Source organism: Bos indicus x Bos taurus, chromosome 19 (genome assembly GCF_003369695.1).
Source record: "Bos indicus x Bos taurus breed Angus x Brahman F1 hybrid chromosome 19, Bos_hybrid_MaternalHap_v2.0, whole genome shotgun sequence".
Classification (NCBI taxonomy): Eukaryota; Metazoa; Chordata; class Mammalia; order Artiodactyla; family Bovidae; genus Bos; species Bos indicus x Bos taurus.
In genome coordinates, this window is record NC_040094.1 from 48,095,722 (window position 1) to 48,117,499 (window position 21,778).

The window sequence follows — 21,778 nt, forward strand, 5'->3', positions numbered from 1 at the left end:
CTTTCCTAGCCTCTTGATTTTACTCTAGTTCTCTAGCTTCAATCAGGGCCCTCAGCACCTAGGGGTGTAGCTCAAGGACCCCTGGCAGCTGGCAGAGTCCCAGTGGATGTCACAGTCGTGATGGGAATGTGTGGGTTCATATGACATCTGTCACCCTGATGTGCCAACAGCTAGAGTTGTGGGTGGGAATACCCACAGTGAACAGAACGGGGAAGGCCCAGCCGTGACCATGAACTCATAATTCAGGGCTGGAGGCACTGGGCACAGGAAGACATGAAATGCAGAGGTCAAAGAGAAGGAACTGGGCTCTCCATCTCCCATCACGCACAGGCAGCTTTAAATGGAGTCTCGCCAGTCAGAAATTTGTGATCCCCACTTGTGTGGCTGGCCTGGACGGGTCTGCTGTCTTTTTTAGAGGGCTTGTTTTTTGCTTGCCTTTTAGTCCAGGAAGGACAGGTTTTCCTCCAGCTGCGAAGACTAGCAGTCAAGGAGCTCTTGAGTTTCTTAATTTAGAAAATAACTCCCTTTAAACATAGTTATCTCCTAGAATCCTAGAGCTAGAAGCAAGCTTTGGCCTAGCTCCTTGCCCCTAAGAAGGCGAAGTTTACAACTAATTTGACTCACCTTTGGCAGTCTTTTGCTTTCTGAGAGTCTTTCCTTCTCTCCAGCACGCATCATTCCTGTCACTCAAGCCCTCTTCGCCTGTAATTAAAACCCACCTGGGGTAAGTGGGGGAGAGACAGGATGCACAAACTAGCTATGCTGTTTTAGTTTCTGAAGGCAGAAGTTACGAGCCTCGCCTAGAGATTAAGAGCCTGGGTTTTAGAATTAGGTCTGGTTCAAGCCCCGCCTCCACTGGCTTTAAGAATTTCTCCTTGCATGGTTAGAGTAAGGAGTAGAAGTGAGGTATTTAAAGTACCTGGCACACAAGGGGGGAATCAAAAAATGTGATTTAAAAAAGATAACAAGATTTAGTGAGACCAAGATTGCTGGTTGAGGCTCAGAGCCTTTCTACTCTCCAGGTTGTCAGGAGGTTTTGCCTGGGGTTAGGATGCAGACCTTGGGGAACCTTCCTCTCAGTCTTGAGATTCACTGTCAACCTCTATCCTGCAAAGTCAGCAGTCTTCTCTTATCCCGCATTCAAGACTGCTCTGGGAGGAGGCATCTTACAGGCCAGCAGCAGCAGTATCACCTGGGAACCTGTTAGGAATGTACATTCTCAGCCACCCTCTCCCCTTATCTGTCTCCCAGATGGCATGAGCACTGAAGGTTATAAGCCCTCCTGACCTTCTCATCCACCTTAGCCAGGGGGCAGTTGGAGGGTGGCTCTCACGGCTTGTCTAAACTCACCCAGCTGGAAGACAGAGATGGCTTTGTTTTACTTTTGGTGTTGGGGATAAAAATCTGCTTTAAGCTCCAGGCTATCCTGGGACCAAACATCATACTGCTAATCATACTTCTATAACCTTTTACAGGTGCCTTGCTACCTAACAGTATTCTCAAGTCATTCATTTCTTCTGGCAAAGCTTCTTACCTTTGGCCTTCTCTTAAAAAAAAAAAAATGTGTGTGTGTGTGTGTGTGTGTATAAACTCATCCTTCTTGTGAATTAGTTTGTCACATTTTTCTCTTTACATGAGGTTCCAGGGCTGCTGGACGATTGAGATCTGGGTCTGCTTGTGAGTCTAGCCTGGCAGTTGGGATCTGGGCCGAGACGAGTAGGGCTGAGCTATAGTTCCTTGGAAGGGGCTTGGGGAGGAGCGAGCTGCAGAGAGGTTGTGGGGAGAGGAGGGGGGCTCTGTGGGTGGTTTGGGGGAACCTGCCAGAGGCTGGCAAAACAGGCAGGCCTGGGAGCAGGGCTGGGATATGGTGGGGGCATGGAATAAAGAGACCTATTGTGCTGGGGAAGCTCGCAGGGCCGGAGTGTTGGGCAGGAGACCCCATGGTGTGAAGGGGTCAAAGAGCTACACGCTGGCTGACTCAGCCCCACCCATCCCTGGCCACCAGGCAGTCCTGCTGGGTGTGGTGGGAAGTGCCTGGCAGAGAACTGTGGGAACCTCAACCTCCTTGGCCTCCAGGCACTGCCTGCAACTGCAGTGGCGTCTGTGCCGTCCCAGCCTTTTCACCCTGAAGGCAGCTTGGGTGGGGGTGCCGAGGGCAAGACTCACAGAGGGAAGGGGCTCTCTTCTGCTTGGTAGAGAAGTTCCTCAGCCGTGTGGCTTCCCGGCCTAGGGTGGGCAAGGTAGAAGCATCTCGCTAATTTTGTGTATGAGGAAATCAAAGCCCAGATAGATTTGGTGACAGCTAGGAAGTAGAGGGAGCTTCCCAGGTGGCTCAGTGGTGAAGAACCCACCTGCCAGTGCTGAAGATGCAGGAGACACGGGTTTGATCCCTGAGTCAGAAAAATCCCCTAGAGGAGGGCACGCCTGGTGAGCTACAGTCCATGGCATCGCAAAGAGTTGGGCAAGATTGAGTGCTGAGCCATAGGTAGAGGACTGAAGGGGAGGGACTGCCGGCTTGAAAATTTTAAGAGGCAGTTTCTCTGAGTGCCGTCCTTGGGCAGAGTGCACCAGAGGTGAAGGCTGCACCCGGGCTCCCAGCCAGAGGCATATGTTGCTCTAATCTGGGGCTCCCCACACCCCGCCTGCTGCCTGCTTTACTGGGTCCTCCTGGTCCCTCAGGACCGGCCCTTAGAATGGAGACTCAGATGGCCTGGGCAGCAGCCCTGCCCTCTGCCGTCCTGAGCTAGAACTGAAGTTAGGTGGGAAGATGGGGCCATGGTTTCACAGAAGATTCCTGCCTCAGGTTCCCAAGCCCTCTCCTCATGTCATCTCGCTTTATAGATGAAGGAGTGAAAAATCCTGTCTCACTCCACCTCAGCCTTTGCTTGCTTGCACGCGTGCTTGTGTGTGTGTGTGTGTGTCAGATGCAGGTCTTTTGTCCGGGAGTGAGCAGGACTGGGCAGGGACAGCCAGGGAGCCTGTGTAGCTGGTTCCAGGTCTTCAACAGCAGTGTTTTCCAAAATTTTTTCATGGCAGCATCTCAGCCCAATGCACATTTCAGAGACTAGAATTGTTAGCTTATGTGCAGTGCACTGATATTTACTCTTTTACTTCATCTTAAAAATGTTGGTCACTGGGACTTCCCTGCTGGTCCAGTGATTGAGACTCCGTGCTTCCAACCCAGGGGCACGGGTTCAATCCCTAGCTGGGGCACTGAAATCCCACATGCCCCCATGGTGCAGTTAAAAAAAAAGTGTTGGTCATCGGCCACTGGTGCCCCCGTCCACTTCTTGCTGCATCAGTGGAAGGTCTGGTGAGCCTCTGGAAGCTGGAATGCAGACAGTGAGTCAGCTGGATGCAGCCGCCTGCATCTGGGGCTCGATTCCACCAGGGGAGGGTCTGTCTCCGGCCAGGGTCCTTGAGGATCACACACGACTGTGGGCAGGACCCTGGACTCAGAGGGTCAAGTTCTGAGACTAGAGAAAGCCTAATGCTGCCTGTCCTTCGTGAGTTAGGAATTGGGAGTCGGGACCTCCCTCTTGAAATTTCAAGTGACTTCTTGAACAGAGGGATGCAGAAGCTGCCAGCCCAGCCAGAGCTATGGACCAGAACAGGCCTCGACTCCTGGCTTGCCCAGCCCTCAGTGCGAGGACAGGCTAAGAGGTCCCTGTAGAGCAGACAGGGTGAGGCGACATCATTCCCTGCCTGCCCTGGCCCCAGCTGGGTGGGCGGCAGAAGGAAGGTTCTGGGAGCTGCATCCCACCCAATTGCAGCTGGTTCTGCCCCTCAGCTCTGTTGCCCTCTTTGCCTCGGGTCAGCCTCTGCCCCTCTCTCAACTGCCATTGGCCAACTTGTTTCTGACCTGCTGAAGCCCAAGTAGAAATAGGAGCCAGTGAAGATCCCCCTACTCTGAGCTTGCTCTGGGGCCCTGCTGATAGCTGTGGGCATCGCTCTGGTGACTGCTCCAACTGGGAGGCCACATCCAAACTCTGGATGCACGCTGGACACACAGGGAGAAGGTCTGCACATCCTGCTTCCTGATAGGAAGAGTCCTGAAGTAACTATCTCCTGTTCCCTGGGGACGACAAAGCTTCCCTTCAAAGGAAGTCTTCTTATCCCCTCCTTGGGCTGAAAGTGAGTGGATACAAACCCATCGGTCCTTCTGGGAGTGGGGAGCCCTGCTGGGTTTCCTCCAACAAGAAGACAGTAAGGGAGAGAACCTGGGGAAGGTGGGCAGACTTGTTTTTGGTTATATTTTTGGCCCTGATGGGTAGACCAGTCAGGAGAAGACAGCCAGCCATCAGATTCCCCAGTAATGTGGATGTGGGAGAAATAGTTATCTCAGGTTAACTGTTGCAAGATCACACAACCTGGAAGAGGTGGAGCCAACCCTTGAAACTTGGGTCCATCTGAACCCCAAGCCTGCCTCTTCTTTCCGTCGCAGGTCCTCAGTGCTGCGGACAAGTGGGGGACTGCAAGGGCAGACTGCCTGAGTGGAGAGTCAAGGGCAGGAGTCCAGAGGGAGGGCGGAGGGGATGGGATCCACCCAGACCAGCCCACGCTTGGCCAGACTTTTCTCCTGGCTAAGAAACGTGCGGGTGCCCCTTGGGTTTCATACCCTCTTGTCTAGTTGCCACAGGTAAGGACTGACCTCGTCTTTCCCTTACTTAACCTTCTCCTGTCCTACCTGGCCATCCAGTTGCACTCTCCCTGCCTTGTGTTCCTCTTCCCTAAGCTTTCGTTGTAGGCCCGGCTGCCAGAGCGTCCACAGGCTCTGCTCCCCTGGGCACCCTCTGGCTGGAGAGGCTACTGAGCTCCAGAGCCAGGGAGGAGGAGACTGATGCAAGAGGAGCCCTAAGCACGGTGAGTAATGATACAAAAACTTGTACATCAAGGGGCCCCCGAGACTCAGAAGGGAAGTGACCTGCTGGAGGGCACATGGATAGTGGATGGCTGAGCTGGAATTCCAGTTCAACTCTGTCCCCTATCCCATCTTCCACTTCTTATGGACATGAGTTCATTAGTCAGCAGAAGTAAGCAGAGAGCTGCTTCTACCTGGCTTACTTTACACTTCAGAACACCATTTTTGTGTACAGTTAAACATGGAGATGTTGAGAGCAGGAGGGGAGGTTGTATTGTTCCCTCAGGCAAAGGAAAACACCCAGTGTTGCAGTCCTGATGAAACTGACCTGTGCAGACCTTATGGTCGGTAGGGTGGGGTGGAGAGGCCGGCAGAGCGCAGGGTAGGAAGTCTGGGAGACACCTGATGTCCACACGACAAAGGATGATGAGAAGCAGGGAGGGAACACAAGATAGGAATTGTTGCCCTGTTTACCAATAGGAATTGTAACCTCAGTGAGAGCTTCAGTAACTCACTGCATGTCACAAACGGGGGTATGGGAAGTCAAGACTCTAACTCGGGTCTCTCTGGAGTCTGTGCATCTTCCTCTAAACTGGTTCTGATGAAATCAGCAGACCCACAGCTCCTTTGCTGGCTCACAATGTCAGAGCCACTTCTCAGTATAGACTCCATTACAGTGAATATCTTGGCAAAAATCCCCTGGACTGGCTAAGTCCCCAGCACCTAGCCTGATGTCTGACACATAGTAGGCCCTCAATAAATGGCTGTTTGAGCTTTAACAGGAATGGAGGAGGCAGCAGGCACAGAGGACACTGACCCTTCTTTGGAAGTAGATGAGGTTCTGATGAGGGGCTCCCCAGGAAAGCCCCAACCTCCTCGCAGCACCCAGTACTCCTGCAGACTGTGACCACCTTCCACTGACAACTGACCCTGCACATGATCTTTAAGCAGCAGGGGACTGGGCTGGACTCTCCACAGGGAGAATCGCCCAGATGTCACCGGCTCCCTGCCCTGCGAGCTCAAGATCTAAGACAGATGGTGGCCGCAGATGTGACCTGGACATTCCGCAGAATACAACGCGTTACCCCTGGCCCACTGGATAGAGCGGGAGGCCTCACCCTTGGCAGAGACTACGGCTTTAGACACTGAAACAAACAGCTGTCCCTGCTAGCGGAGCACACTTCCGTGCTCCTTAGCCCTTTCGTGGCAGCTTCTCTGCCTGGAATGTGGCAAAAATTGTGTCATCTTCCCCACTGAACAAAACCTCCTCTAGGATCGTGACTCTGCTCCTCTTTGTTCCCCCAGCGCTAGCCACTAGGGCTTTTGAAAGCCTGAAGGAAGAAACGAGAGCATCTCCTGTGGACGGGGTGCTCAGGGCACTGTGCTGGCCAGTGGTGGACTTTCTGGACTCAAATGACTCACTGTCAGCTTGTCACTTTCTGCCCTGCTGATGGGAGGAATGCCCAAACCACTTGGGCTGGTGGGGAAGGGATATCCAACCCTGTTTCAGAACCTGGAGGGCGCCTTGGGAGCCCTGCCTGAGTTCCCTTCCAGAAGCCAGGGGGCTCCCTTGGAGAACTGTGGCTGGCACATCTAGAGATAGGCAAGCAGATAAGAAGCCTGTGAGACGACTTTGAGAAGAAGCATCCTGTGTTTTGACTGCTCAGACAGGAACAGAGAGAGGGCAGCTTAGCTGAAGCTGGCTGATTCTGAACCTTCTTGAAAATGAAGTGAGAAAGGGGAGGTCACGCGAATGATCTCTGAGGCAGCTCAGTGTGGTCAGAACTCTGGGATCCCAGTGAAGAAAGTCACCAGCAGGGACTTAGCTCTGTCAAGCAGCTAGCTGTGGGGTGCCGAGGACTTTGCTAGCTTGACTGCTAACCATTTTTTAGGGCCAAAGGGTGGATAGTGGACTCATTCTAGGGGACTCTAGGGGATTTTATGGGGGCTCACTTTGGGGTCCTGCAGCCTCTGGATTGATACTTGGTAAGAATCTCAGCCCAGCAGAGATGGAAAGCACCAAGTGAGCAGCTCTGGCCCCATACCCTCCTTTCAGCGATGGGGAAAGATTTACCCAAGGCAAGGGTAGTAAAAAAGGAGAAAACAACATTGAATTTGTTATTTCCAAAAACAGCACTGAGGTGGACAGCACAGGAAACAATAAAATTTATATTACCGTTTCATAGTGTTTTTATTTGATCACTCGTGGTGGCAGAACGTGAATCTTCTTTGCATTAGGATCTAAATGTCTCCGTCCAGCTCTGAGCCCAGACGTCCCAAGTAACTTTTCTAAGGTCGCTCAGGAAAGGAGAGATGGACGTGGTCCTGGACTCTCTAACACCCTCTCAGTCCAGTGTTGTGCGCTGCGGTGACCTGTTGCATAATACGGAATAACTGTGGTTTGTCTTCTCTTTTATGAAATTTCCATTTGATCCTCTGAGATCCGCCAGCAGTCCGGTTGCTGGTGAGAGCGATGCTGTCTTCTGGGACGTCCAGGGACAGATTTCCCCTGGCTTTCTGGATACAGCCCCCATCTAGCAAAATCATGACACCCCTTTGCGACAGGGACGCTGACATGGGGTTCACACAAATGCTAAAACAAGACTTGCAAATGTTGGCGCTCCGCACCAGGCACGGGGGCCCTGCCTTCCCCTCCCCCATCTTTGCCCGGGTGGCTGAGCCCTGGGCTCCGCCCCTTCCCAACCCGGCCGGAGGAGGGGTGGGTCCTGCTCCGCGTGGAGGTAGCGGCCGCTGGAGACGCTGGCAGAAAGAGGCGGGACGCAGGGGGCGCCAGTGGCCCGGGTCTGGCCGCCTGGGTCAGCCGCGCGCCCCCGCCCCGCCACGCGGTGAAGTTTGCGGAAAGTTTTGCACAGCCAGCCGGGGAGTTGTGACGCAGCGTCTGGGGCTCCAAGCCCGGACCGAGAAGCGAGGGAAGGCGAGGCTGGGAGAGAGGGAAGCGGAGAGCGAGAGGAAAAGAGTGCACGCCGGGGTCCTCCTCGACCCCCCGGATCCTCCTCTCCCGCTTCCCCCTCTCCCTCCCGGGCCCCGCGCCCGCCCGCTCTTCCTCCCCTTCCCCTCCCACGCTGCCCGCTTCCCTTCCCCGCTGCCCCTCCAGCCCTCCTCCCCGGGTCTGCGCTCCTCCCTCCGCCCTCCCTCCTCCCGGCCTGCCTCCTTCCCTCCTCCTCCTCCCCTCCTCTCCCCGGGAGGCATCACTTCGTCCCGGCCCGGAGGAAGACGCGAGCCCCTCGCGGGCGGTCACCACAGCCCAGCACCCCTGCAGCCACCGCGCGCCGCGCCCGCGCTCCCTCGGTCCCCGCATCCCCCGCGCGCCACGCCGCGGGCATGGGGCCCGGCCGGCCGGCCCTCGCGCCCTGGCCTCATCACCTGCTGCGCTGCGCCTTGCTCTTCGGGGGTCTGCACTTCGGCCGCCCGGCCGCCGCCGCCGCCGCCGCCGCCGCCCTCCCGGGTAAGGCGCTTCCAACTTGGTCAACTTCGGGGGCCGGGCGCGGGGAGCGCCGGGGAGCGGGTCTCTCTCGACTTTTTCCTCCTTCCCCCCCCCCCCCCCCCCCCGCCTTTGCAGGACGTGTGTGCGTGTGTGTGTGTGTATGTGTGTGGCTGGGTTTTAAAAAATCGTCTCCGCTTTTCTGAAAGCGGGGCAGAGGGTGGCGGGGAGGACAGGGGTGAGGAAGGAGGAGCGCGCCTGGAGGTGGGGGAGGACCTGAGTGGAACCAGATGTGGCGGGCGGCGGGGGAGGGGAGCCCGGGGGTCTCGAGCTGCCTCGGAGGAAGAGGGCGGGCCCCAGGAGGACCCCCGCGCCCGCCCTCTAGGACCACCCGGCGCCTGCCCTGCGCTGGGCCCAGGGACCTGCAGGGCGCGTCTGGGGAAACCAGCGGAGACTCCAGGCCGGGCTCCTTGCTTTGCTTCGGGACCAAAGCGTTATTGTTGTTTTTGAATTATTCGTTAGGGCTTGGTTGCCCTTCCTGGCACCTCGGGGGTGTTGGTATTTTCTTTTCCACACTTGGTCTTCAAAGGACAGCCCGTGGCGGGCGGCATCCGCATCAATTGAACGGAGCTCTGTGGGGCAGTTTTGTGTCATCAGAAGGATGTAGCAGGCTTCGGCAAGGGTGTGTGTGTTTGTGTGTGTGTAGTGAAGAGAGTGTTGTGTGGGCGGCTCTGACCCAACTGGCACCCCTCCAGAGTGGACAGATCTTGGACGGCCAAAGAGCTGCTAACGATGCACAAACCCGACCAGCAGAAAACAAAAACCCAAAGCTGTGTCTTCTCTTCCTGCTGCTCTTTCAAAGGGTGACAGTGAAGTGTGGGGACAGACAGACCCACTCAGCGGTAATCCCAGGGGGAAAGGGGAAGATCTGCTTGCGGGGGTGGAGGGGGGGGCGGTGGCGGGGGGTACGCAGGAGTCAGAGCTGGAACTACCCGGGAGTGTGGTTATTACAGCCCAGGTGCTGGGCCTATGGAAAAGGCTTGGTCTTGTTTTATGTTTAATTTAGGGATGAGGCTGAGTGAAAGGGGACAGTCAGTGCAACGTGTGTAGTTTTGTGCAAAGCCCAGACAGCCCCCTGGAGGATCCGGGACCTCTAGCCATGGCCAGTGCTTGCTGAGTTTGCCTGCCCGCCCGTAGGGGACCGAGACACTTATCTGCCCAGATTGTGCCCAGCCACTGCGTGAGGTGGGGGCTGGGGTGACGCATATTCATGCCGAGCAGACCCCGCCTGCTGAATTCCAGACCCACCTGGAACTGAATATCAGACAAACAGAATCCAAGCAGTAACTCCCCACCCGCTGCAGGTCAAGGCACCCAGGCTGCCCCCTGCCTTGCCTTGCTGCTCTCCTGCATGCAGTTTCGCCCCCTGTGAAGGCAGGCCCGGTGGGAGGGGTGGAGGAGCCATTCCCAGAGCCCCAGAGCACATTGTAAAGCCAGGCAGGCCCTGGGAGGGTTGTGGCCAGAGTGCTGACTCAGCCTTTTCCCCTGTGGCGCCTTTGACAGAGTGAGCTGGAAATGCCTGGGTAGAGGCTGGGTCTGGGGAACCGCCTGGAGTGGCCCTCTGCCTCTGGGTCTCCTCCTGGCCCCACTTTGCCCTTCCTCAGGCTGTGTCCGTGGGTTTGAAGCCCCCATAGCCGTGGAGGGGCCTGTCCCTAGTGGCACTGCATTGGTCACTCTCGAAGAAGCTTAGGTGTGAGCAGGGGTGGATGGAGGGGACATGGGGTGGGGATGGCCTGGTCCCCAAAGCAGCAGTTGAGCAAGACGTTGCAGGTCCTTCCCTGCTGTGTTCCCTCGGCCTAGAATACTCCTCTTTCAGCAAATTCCTTCTTCATCCCCCTCTACCTGACGAATTAGGTGGTCCCTGGGAAGAATTTACCAGCACCAGGATCCGAATGGCCCCAGGAAATGCTTGTGGGAGATAGGATTTGGTTTGGCAGGCCAGCCCTGCTGGGTGAAACTTACCCTGGGGGCAGGGTGCTTCCTGACCACCAGGAGAGGAGAGGATGGGACACCGCAGAGCCCCTTGGTGTGGGATGGCAGAATCCATCTTTTCTCCACCATCCCCTGTGGAGTACCCAGAGGAGTACCCACACAGCTTGTGGCTGGAAGACTCTCTGTTAATTGCAGTACTGATGCATTTTTGTAGCTTTTACTGCTCAGTGCTGAGCCAAATACTTGGGGAGGAAGGAAGGTACAGAGGAGTCTAAGTTGCATCCTCAGAGAAAGAAAATTTTGTTGGTGGCACAAGAAACTGTGAGGCAAGGGGTCACCAAGGCCCCCAGGAGGGAGGCAGGGAGGAGAGCAGAGCAGGGAGACCGGGAAGGCAAGCTGGGCTGTGCTGGAGAGGCTGTGGAAGCTGGCCTGGCTGGGGTGGAGAGATCCTGAGTAGGGTGGGGGAGAAGCTCGACTGAAGAGGAAACTGGCCAGGTTTCCAAGAGGCCAGAGTGGGGGAACGACTTGCTGGCTGGCGGTGGGGAGCCCTGGAGAACCCCTGGGAGTTTCTGAGCAGAGGAATGAGGTGCGGATTAGAAAGAGGGCTGCTGGGAGCCCCGGGGATCAGGTATCCAGGTGCAGGAGCCAGGATACCTTGGGAAATCTTTCCATGGGGACAGACTCTGCTGTCTAAAGGACAGGGAGGGAGGCATTCCTTTGGAAAGGCATCAGGTACTTGCTGCTACTGCCGGAGTCAGCCAGACAGATCGCCTGCACTTCCGGCCCAGGTCCTGGTGAGTCATGGAGTTCAGAGCCTTCTTACTGCCCCCATCCGCCCATCCGCCTACAGAAGTCAGTCTTCCTTGCTCCCCCGACCTTCTGTGAGCTGCCAGGGCTGAGACAGTGCCCAGCTGAGCTGTGGTTAGTGCTGAGATCTGGCCCTCCCCTGGGGTGATGTGAACAAGGTGAGGGCGTAGGCAGAGGCGGCCAGGGTCTTGGTCCCCATCGCACACAGGAGAGAAATCTCAGCTTTCTGAGGCCTGCAGGGTGTGGTTGATTTGGGCCGATGAGAGGATTTCAGAAGCCCCATGAAGTTCTCAGAAGAGCATTCACTTGCATTCACCACTAATTTCAGCATTGAATAGGAGCCCCATTGCCCCTTCAGCAGGGTTAAGTGGTTTCGCAGTGGCTACCATTCTTCAAGCGCGGGGCGCGGGGCTGCACGCGTGCTGTCCGGGCAAGGGCTCTTCCAAGTCTCATAACCTCTCACATGTTGGCTGTCAACAGCTGAAAGATGTTAGGTTGTTTGCACAAGACCCTACCTCCTCGCCGCTAGAAGGTGGTCAAAGTGAGATTCAAACCCAGGTGTGGCTACTCAGCCTCGGCACTTCAGTACCAGACCTCGCTGAGAATCTGTTAAGATTAACACTGTGAAATAGGTATGTTAGGAAAGGCTGGAAAATTCTGTGGTAGAGGGTACCCCCCCACCCAGAGCTCCAAGTCCTCTGGAACGTGCTCTGCACATGTCCTCCAGAGGGGAGTCCCCGGAAGGAGTGGCGGGCATCCTCTGTTCTCCCCCAGCTGTCTGGTGTCTCCCCCCGTCCCCTGGACCCCAGACGCAGGGCTGGGCCCCCCTTGGTGTCCTCAGGGGGTCTGAGGTGCCTGCTCCCAAGGGACTGAAGGGGTCCGGTGGAGCAAGAGCCCCACTACCCCGAGGTCAGGGGTTCATGTTCATTCAGCCAGTCTGTCAAAGGATGTTTACTGAGCCTGGGCGGTGCTGCAAGCAGGAATGACCTCCGCCTTTTCTTGTGAGCCCACCTTCCCTGCACCCCCAGTGGGGGTCCCTGGGCTTGGAGGGCCTGGGCATTGCCAACAGGAAGTGTCCTTCCTGTTTAGTCCGTTATGAGAGGGGGGTGGGGGGCCACCAGTTTCCCATAACTGGATCCTATAAAGCTGGGTGGGGTGGGCCATTGAGCGGTGATGCAGCTCTTGGACCTCACCCTGGGCCCTGCAGATCCCAGTTACTCCTCAGCAGGAGCTGTGTCGTCAACAGGCAGGATGAAGGCTGCACAGTGGCCTCAGCCAGCTCCAGCTCCTCAGAGGACAGGCTGGGCTGGGACCCCACCCTCGGCCCCACATGGAACTCCGGTGGCCAGTTAGGTGCCTTCCTGCCCTTCCCCCTCTTTGGATCCTCTGTCCCCTCTTCTGAGCCCCTTGACCATGTATACCCCTCCCATCCTGCCTGCCTGGCTGGGCCCATGCTCTCTGTCTCTCCTCAGCCCTGCCCTCCCCCAACTTGAGTTCCCCACCCCTAAAAAAGCCCTGATTGTGTTGCTAGATGGTGGCTAGGAACCCTCAGCTTCTTCTCAGGCCCCCACGCATTACCCCTGCTCTCCTCCTGCCTCCTTGAACCTTTGCCCCCCAACCTTATCCCCTGCCATCTTCAGGCCTTTGCACATACCCTTCCCTCTGCCTGGCATGCCCTCCCCTTCTTCTGGCCTGACTGCCACTGCCCTTCCTTCAAGACTCAGGAGTCTCAGAAGGACCCAAAGGGGTCCTGGTCACTGCTTCTTGGGCTCGCCTGGGCTAAGGAGACAAGCTCACAGAGGGTAAACACAGGGATAAACACCAGAATGGAGGGGTGGCCTTTTTTCCTTGGAGGTCATCTCTAGAAGGACACGGTGAGAAGCTGCTGTAGTGGGCTTGGAGCTCCTACAGGGAAAAACAGGAAGCCCATTGCCCAGACTCTCCCGACATCCTCAGAAAGTGTGTGGAATGGAGGGCAGACACAGCTCACCACAAGGTAGACTGAGGCAGGAGATGGGTGGCTGGGAGCACCCCGCCCTGCTTCCTCTTAGAGGTAAATCAGCACAGCTGTGTGAACTCGGGCAGAGGCTCCCGTTTCTTCATCTGTAAAAATAAAATAATAGTCCCTCATAGGGGTGTCATAAGACATGACATAATAGATGTATGAAATACATGAAACAATGCTGGACAGTCACGTCTCAGCAAATAATATTAAATTAGTGCTGTTTTTTATTATGGGGAGAGAAAACATGAAAAAATACAATCCTCAACAAAGTTCTAAATACCTGCAGCCACTTTTTTAATCAAAGTAGCTCTTTGATTATCCATTATTGCTTGGTGACACTTTGCTAACTACCGTTAAGTGCCTAAAAGTAACCATACTTTTTATGAAAGTAAATTTAAATCCTAAAGAAAAAAAAAATACCAATCCTCAGTTGTCTTTACCCCTTAAGCCACTCAATTTACTCCCCTCCTGCTGCTTCTCTTTATAATGAAACTTCTTCAGCTAAAATTACCTTGGAGCCAAGTTCCTGGGACTCTGCCCTTTCAGCTAATGGTCATTCCCCCTCATCTAGCCTTCCCCCTAAGAAGCTGCCTCCCAGGGGTTCTAGTAATTAGGCTTCCTAATTACTAAATCCCTGCCCCTGCTCTGGCCTCACCTTGTAGCATGCGTGCTGCCGATAGCCTGTTTTATAATACATGCTGTGTGGAAAATGGTCAGCCCTACAGGGGTAAAGTTTTAAAGATTTGAGGTCCTCACTTCCCTTGACCCGCAGCCTAACAGTAGTCACTGTCGGTAGTTGAGGTGACCCTCCCTTTTTTCTGCGTACACACAGACAAATACTCTTTTTACACAAACAGGACCATGTTTTATGCTGTACAATACATTAAATTGTATTTTGTAATATTCGTGGCCTTTCCATGACAGGCTTCAGAGCTGTGTCATTCTTAACGGTGCTCAGTAGTCCATTGGAAGGATGTACTGTCTTTTTTGGGTTTTTTGCTGCTTCCCTGTTGATGGACACTGTTTGGAAGTTCTCTCTCGCTCTGACCTCTGCGATGTGGTTTGCATCCGGGTTCTCCGCCTCCAGCCTCAGTCCAGAGTCCACATCGTTGCCAGACTTATGATCAAAAGGGCCGCTTTTATCGCCAGTCTCAACTTTATGAACTGAGAATTTGAGGCCTTCCACGGTCAGGGTCTAGCCTGTCTCTTCAAACCCTTGAGCAAGTCGCGTTCGGATGCCCTGAGTCCTGCCTGTGAAGCCCCTGCTTCTCTCTCCGCCGCCAGGAGGGCGTGGCTCCGCAGGTGTGGCTCCGAGTCTCCGCTCTGACCTGCAGCCTTAGCCTTCTAAAAGGAGCGTTTCTCCCGTCTCCTTTCGCAATCCATCGCTGCCGCCGGCCAGGTGGAGACTCTTCCCTCTTCTTCGCCGACTGGAAGAACCTCCAGGGCAAGGCTTTGTCAACCCGGCACAGCCTCCCACCTTGGACACAGTTGCTGCTGCTAAGTCACTTCAGTCGTGTCCGACTCTGTGCGACCCCCATAGACGGCAGCCCACCAGGCTCCCCCATCCCTGGGAGTCTCCAGGCAAGAACACTGGAGTGGGTTGCCATTTCCTTCTCCAATGCATGAAAGTGAAAAGTGAAAGTGAAGTCGCTCAGTCGTGCCAGACCCTCAGCAACCCCATGGACTGCAGCCTTCCAGGCTCCTGTGTCCATGGGATTTTCCAGGCAAGAGTACTGGAGTGGGGTGCCATTGCCTTCTCCTTGGACACGGTATCCTTTAGTAAATATTAATTGAATCAAACAAAGCGGACAGGTGTTCCAAAGAGCTCCCCTCACAGGTTTTATTTAGTGTAATTGGCGTATAAGATTGTATTAAATTTAAGGTGTACACATAATGATTTGATGTTTGTGTATATTGCAAAATGGGGCTTCCCAGGTCGTGTGGTGATAAAGAATCCACCTGCTAATACAAGAGACTCCGAGATGTGGGTTCCATCCCTGGGTGGAGAAGATCTCCTGGAGTAGGAAATGGCAACCCCCTCTGGTATTCTTGCGGAAAATTCCGTGGACAGAGGAGCCTGGCTGGGCTGCAGTCCATGGGATTGCAGAGAGTCAAACTCACTGAGCAACTCAGTACACACATTGGAAAATGATCTCCACATACGTTTAGTTATCATACTGTCCATCCCCTCACATGATGGTAAATTTATTCCTGTGATGAGACTTGTGTTTGTAGTAGTAGAAAGGCAATGAAGAGAGTTGCCCTTCCAGAGTTACAATCGTGAAAAACATATGGCATTGAATTAAACAGAAAAAGAGTCCAGTAGACTGGAGTAAATTTCAAACATAGATCTAGACTGTTACAAGAACTAACGTGGGACATGCCAGAAACAACACACTGATATGAAAAGGAATCCGTGCTTGTAAATGGTATGGGACAACTGGATTATAATTTTAAAATTTTAGTTTCAATTTCTAGCTGATTGCAGCTGAGACAATTCAGCTGGCGAGTTTGTCATGTAGAAAGTGCAAAGATCACTAGAAATTAACTTTCAAAAATACATAATTAAGCTAGTGAAAACAGAAAACCTAATCATGGCACATCTGTGAGGAAACTCATCTGTATGACTGGGGCATGTAAATTAGTTCAGTTTTTCTGGATTCAGTCTTTCAGACAAGATGTAAGAAACTAGATAAGTAACACTTCATATCCTTTGACCTCGTAATTCCACTTGGGGAATTTGTAAGTCATTAACCGCAAAAAGGAAAAAAAAAATGTTCATAGAAAGACTGTTTGTAGTAGCAAACCAAATTGGAAACCATCTAGAAGCCCAATAGCAAAAGCGTAGCTAATCAAACCAAGATATCTTAACACAATGGACAACTTATGTAGTTCTAAACAATACAGAACTAATGCCAGTATGTGGAAATATATCTAAGAAGGAAACTTCTCATGACCACAAAACAAGCTTACAAAATAATTTGTAATTACTCTGGTAGTAATTAAGTGAAGATACATGGCTGATCCCTGACAAGCAGTTTCTCATTCATTCGGTTAGCTGTTGTTTTTGTTTTCCTGAGCGCTGATAATGTGCTACGTGTAGTAGTTGATGCTGAGGACACCGAGGCAGGCATGGCTCCTGCCTTCCTGAAGCTTACATTTTAAGAGCAGCACCCCACCCCCAGCGGAGAGCAATGTTCCAGAAGCAAATTGCACTGATTTCATTTTAGGTGCAATTTTAAGTTTGTTAGAAGAAAGATGGAAGCAATAGACTGCTCAGAAATATCAGACACAGGGTCAGGAACCTGTCTGACCACAAAGAGAACAGCCCTGAGTCAGAGCAGCCTGGTCAAGTAGGAATTCAACAGGAAATGGCCTTGTAGTCAGTCTTGGTCCCCAAGGAAAGGGTTTGCTAACTTCACAGATGCTTAACCTCATTTCTGAGGATCTGAGGAGATAAGTAAGAGTGGTTTAGAAGCACTGTTTTACAGTAGCCAAAACAAAAATGCACCTTGAAAGAAATATGGATAATTATAGAGTAGAAACACACAATGAAATATAATGCAGTAGTAAACTGGCAGACCTCAATGCATGCATCAACGTGAGTGATTCTTAGAGACAAAATGTTGAGTGGGAAAAAAAACCTCAGAGGACTACATTGGTATTACACTCGGTCTCAAACGACTAGAAGAGTTGCGGGGAAAATGCAGTGAGCATTCGTATACTCTCCACCTGGAAGCACCAATGGTTAACGTTTGGCCACATTTGCTTTATCTCACTCTGTGTGTGTGTGTGTGTGTGTGTGTGTGTGTGTGTGTGTGTGTGCGCGTGCGTGCGTGCGCGCGCGCTCTGAAGCTTTGCGTTACTGATGACATTTCACATCAGTATTTCATCATGTATCAACTAAAAACAAAGACATTCTATAAAACCGTAATCACATCGAAGAAAGATAACAGATGCAACAGTTCTTTTTTTCTAATATGCAGTTTGTGTTTGAATTTCTCCAGTTGTCCCCACGATATCAGCTGTTGTTTAAGTCTAGGACTTAACTTGATGTCGTGTCTCTCAGTCTCTTTTAATCTAAAATGGTTGGTCTTTTTTTCTTTTATGACATTGCATATTTATTTATTTGGCTGTGCCAGGTCTTCATTGTGGCATGTGGGATCTAGTTCCTCAACCAGGGATCGAACCCAGGCCAGCTTCATTGGGAGCTTGGAGTCTTAGCCACTGGACTGCTAGGGAAGTCCCTATGACATTCCATTTTTGATGACTTCAGGCCAGTCGTTTGATAGAATGTTAGCAGTCATTTTATCTGATTGTCGAATCGTTAAATTCATGCTAAACATTTTTGGGAGGAAAAGCGCAGGTGTGGGACACAAATGAGTTCTTTCCATTGTGTCACATTACGTTAGTTTGTTCCCTTATTGGTGTTGCTGACTTTGATCGCTTGGTTCAGATGGTGTCTACCAGATTTCTCCACTAAAAAGGTACCTTTTCTCCTTTTATTTGGTAGATAATTTGACACTAAATGATATTCTTTAAAAAGCAAAGTTGCTCCTAGCGGCACTATTCATAATAGCCCCAAACTGAAAACTCCCCAGACGCCCATCAACAATGGAATGGTTCAGGTGTGGTGGCTCCACACAGTTCTAGCATACAGCACTGAGAATACAACACGTGTGACAGTGTGGAGGAAGCGCACAAAACTACTGAACCAGAAGCAAGGCATCCATGCCGAATGATCCCATGTATGTGAAGTGCAAAGAAGAGGGTAACACTGCCTGCAGTCAGACAGCGGTTACCCCTAGTGGAAGAAGCTGTAACCAGAAGGTGTCGCAGATAACATTTAGAAGAAAAACGGGAGATATCTGGAACATTTATGGCAAGAAGCTCATATAAACCAATGAGAAAAATGCAGGAACCTCCACTAGTTTTTTTCTAATTATCATTGAATTTATTTGTTTTGGCTATACTGCGTCTTCATTGCGGAGCATGGGCTCTAGAGTGATGCAAGGGCTTAGTTGCCCTTTAGTATGTGGGATCTTAGTTCCTGGACCAGGGATTGAACCCATGTCCCCTGCATTGCCAAGTGGATTCTTAGCTACTGCACCACCAGGGAAGTTCCTCCACTAGTTTTAAGGCATTTAAGATGAGCCAATAAAGGCTGCGAACAGAGTTCACAAAGAAGAAATACTGATGTCCAATATGCTTTGGAAAATGTTTTAAATCACTAGCAATAAAAAAAAAAGATACCCTTCTCAGAGCACCATCAAAGTACCAACAAAGAGTGATGTAACAATACATTCAATATAATATTTATAATTGAGGAGAATCTGCTTACAAATTGAAGACCAGTAATAGCTAGAGAATGAGTAAATGAAATGTATGCTGTCATGGAATACAGCCGTTAAAATGGTTTTTACAAAATTAAAAGACACATTACAGTCCTTTTTCTAAAATGTTAAGTGCAAAACAAGACTCAGAAGCATTTGTTTGGGAGTGTAGTATATATCAATAAATGAACATAACTTGTATTTGAAGTAAGTAGGCAACATAAAATTGGTAAAGATCACACCAAAATTTAGCGGAAGTCATATGTATCAGAAAACTAAGATCATGGCATCTGTTCCCATCACTTCATGGGAAACAGTGGAACAGTGTCAGACTTTATTTTGGGGGGCTCCAAAATCACTGCAGATGGTGACTGAAGCCATAAAATTAAAAGACACTTACTCCTTGGAAGGAAAGTTATGACCAACTTTACTTTGCCAACACAGGTCCGTCTAGTCAAGCCTATGGTTTTTCTAGTGGTCATGTATGGATGTGAGAGTTGGACTGTGAAGAAAGCTGAGCACCGAAGAATTGATGCTTTTGAACTGTGGTGTTGGAGAAGACTCTTGAGAGTCCCTTGGACTGCAAGGAGATCCAACCAGTCCATTCTGAAGGAGATCAGTCCTGGGTGTTCTTTGGAAGGACTGATGCTAAAGCTGAAACTCCAATACTTTGGCCACCTCATGCGAAGAGTTGACTCTTTGGAAAAGACCCTGATGCTGGGATGGATTGGGGGCAGGAGGAGAAGGGAACGACAGAGGATGAGATGGTTGGATGGCATCACTGACTCCATGGACATGAGTTTGAGTGAACTCCGGGAGTTGGTGATGGACAGGGAGGCCTGGTGTGCTGCGATTCATGGGGTCACAAAGAGTCGGAGGCAATTGAGCAACTGAACTGAACTGAAGGGAGCCTTGTCAGGTGGGTCCAGCACAGAGGGGCCCGCCTGGCTGCAGAAGGGAAGAGTGGACACTGGGTGGGGGGTGGGTGGCCCCCAGGACTGAGACCCAGCTGGCTGGGACCTTGCTTAGTTTCCCAAGCCACTCCCCGCCTGCCCCTCTTGGTTTTTTGTTTTTTTTTTTTAATGACGAGTTGGAGCTGGGCTTCACCTGCTGGCTGGCAAGAAGGCTGGTGTAGGAGGGTCACCCTCTGAGATGGGTTCCTGAAGGTGCACTCAGGATGCTCAGTAGCAAGAGCTGGACAATGGATGAGGCACCAGACTCAAGCTCTTTGCATTAACAGACCCTCAAATGCAAACCCCTTGTTCTTGGTGCTCATCAACCAAGTGTTTACTCAAGGGACAGCCGGAGAGAAGGCAAACTCAATAATACATCTACTAAGTGGTGGTCCTTACGGACAAGATTGGAGTGCATATCAGATAAGTGCCAGTCAAGGGACAGGCTTTTGGAAGGCTTCCTCCTTTTTGAAATCTTTATGTGTAACAAATGAGAGAAATGGAAACCAGGTTAATACTCACTGAGCAGGTCTAATCTGCCAGGGTCAGTATTAGGCAATTGTACATGCCCCATATTTTTAATCCTCACATTGCTCCATTTCATGGATAAGGGAATTGAGCCAGCAAGGCTGTGAGCCAGATCACGCATCTCGTGAGTGGCAGAGTCCACGTCTGTTTGGTTTCCTGCGTGGTCTTGTTTTATTTTTGTAAACAAGTAAGTATGCGTTATAATATAATGGACATTAGGCAAGACAGAGAGAGAACTTTGCAATACTTACATTTACTCATGAACTTCTCTCTCTCACCCTGTTCCTCCCACCCAATTTCTTATTTTGTATTTTCCATGCTTTGCTCTTAAAGTTTTTCATTCTTGGTGTACTGTATAAATACAGGAAAGTGAACACCGTAAATGTTCAGCTCAATGAATTTTCACAAGTTTACAAAACCCTTGGGGGTCAGACTGGGTTCTCTTCTTCATTGGAAGGCCTCACCCTCTTAGACACCCACACTTTTCTGTTGCCCTCTCATTTCCTCAACAGCCAAGGATTGGATCCAGCAAATAAATAACATTGCCAGTATTACCAGTGCTTTCAATGCGTTTACACATTTTTCTATAACTTCATTAGATATGTATATTTCTTCTTGATGAACTGCCTGTTCAGACATATTCTTTATCATCTCATCTCTTCAGGTCTTAGGGGCTTAAAATTACTGGGTCTCTATATTTTTTCTCATTGGCTTATATGAACTTCCTGCTGTGTTTGTTAGAAATATCTTTCCCCTGTTGGTTGTTCATTTAAGTTTTTTATTTTGGGGGGAATTCTCTGATGGTTCAGTGGTTAGGGCTCCAGGCTTTCGCTGCCAAGGGCCTGAGTTTAACCCCTGGTCCGGTAAATAGAGTCCCATAAGCCATGTAGTACATACAGTGCGTGTATATATATGTGTGTGTGTGTGCGTGTATGTGTGTGTCTGTGTATCTTTTTTAACCTCCCCCCCACACACACACACTTGTTTTTTTTTTTTCAGTAAAGTTTACAAAACCCTTGGGGGTCAGACTGGGTTCCCTTCACCGGAAGGCTTCACCCTCTTAGGCACCCACACTTTTCTGTTGCCCTCTCACTTCCTCAGGACCCTCAGCAGCTCATCTGAACTTGTGGGCAGCTTCAGTTAGCAAACTTGAATAAAGCTGCAGAAGGACAATGTTATGTATATATTTTTTCAGGATCAGAATACATTTTGGTGATTATAAACAAATAGTACACAATTCAAAAGTTGAAAAAGTTTCAAAAAAAGGTTACGTAAAATTTCACAGCTAGGAAACAGCCACTATGCTGTCGAACTGTCTCCTCGCCTCTCCTCTCCTCTCTCTGTATAAAACTTGACATAAAGGTTTCAGTGTTGGCTTGTAACATTTTTTCATAGGCCAATGTGTCATCAGTGTGTTTCCACCCAGTGCTTCCATTGACTGTGTAAGATTCCATTATACAGATGTACCATAACTAGCCCATGTTAGACATTCAGGTCATATCTCTTTTTATTTGGAAAATACAAAGAGAAGAAAATAAAAATCACCAGCTGTCCCGTATGTCAGTAATAACCACTGTTAACACTTAGGCATGTACAGTGGTTCTGACATTCTGGTGAGCCTCAGAATCACCTGGGAGTCTTATTTACAATGCAGATATTCCTTCTTTCTGAGCTTCTAATTCAGCAGGCCGGCTGTAGGGCTGGGGCTTTCCAGGTGGTGCTAGTGGTAAAGAACCTGCCTGCCAAAGCAGAAGAACTTGGGTTCGGTCCCTGGGTCCAGAAGGTCCCCTGGAGGACGGCACAGCAATCCACTTTAGTATTCTTGCCTGGAGAATCCCATGGGCAGAGGAGCCTGGC

At 51.1% G+C, this 21,778-nt stretch overlaps 1 protein-coding gene across 2 annotated transcripts in view; it reads left to right on the forward strand.

Moving 5' to 3' along the window:
- Positions 1-8,083: 8,083 nt before the first annotated feature.
- Positions 8,084-21,778, forward strand: part of MRC2 (mannose receptor C type 2) — a 59,328-nt gene continuing 45,633 nt past the window's right edge. Inside the window, exon 1 of one of the 2 annotated variants that reach the window (XM_027517550.1) lies at positions 8,084-8,327. In XM_027517550.1, coding sequence (XP_027373351.1) covers positions 8,204-8,327 — 124 coding nt within the window. In that variant the 5' untranslated portion in view covers positions 8,084-8,203. The remainder of the gene's footprint in view (positions 8,328-21,778) is intronic. The other variant, XM_027517551.1, reaches the window with a different exon arrangement.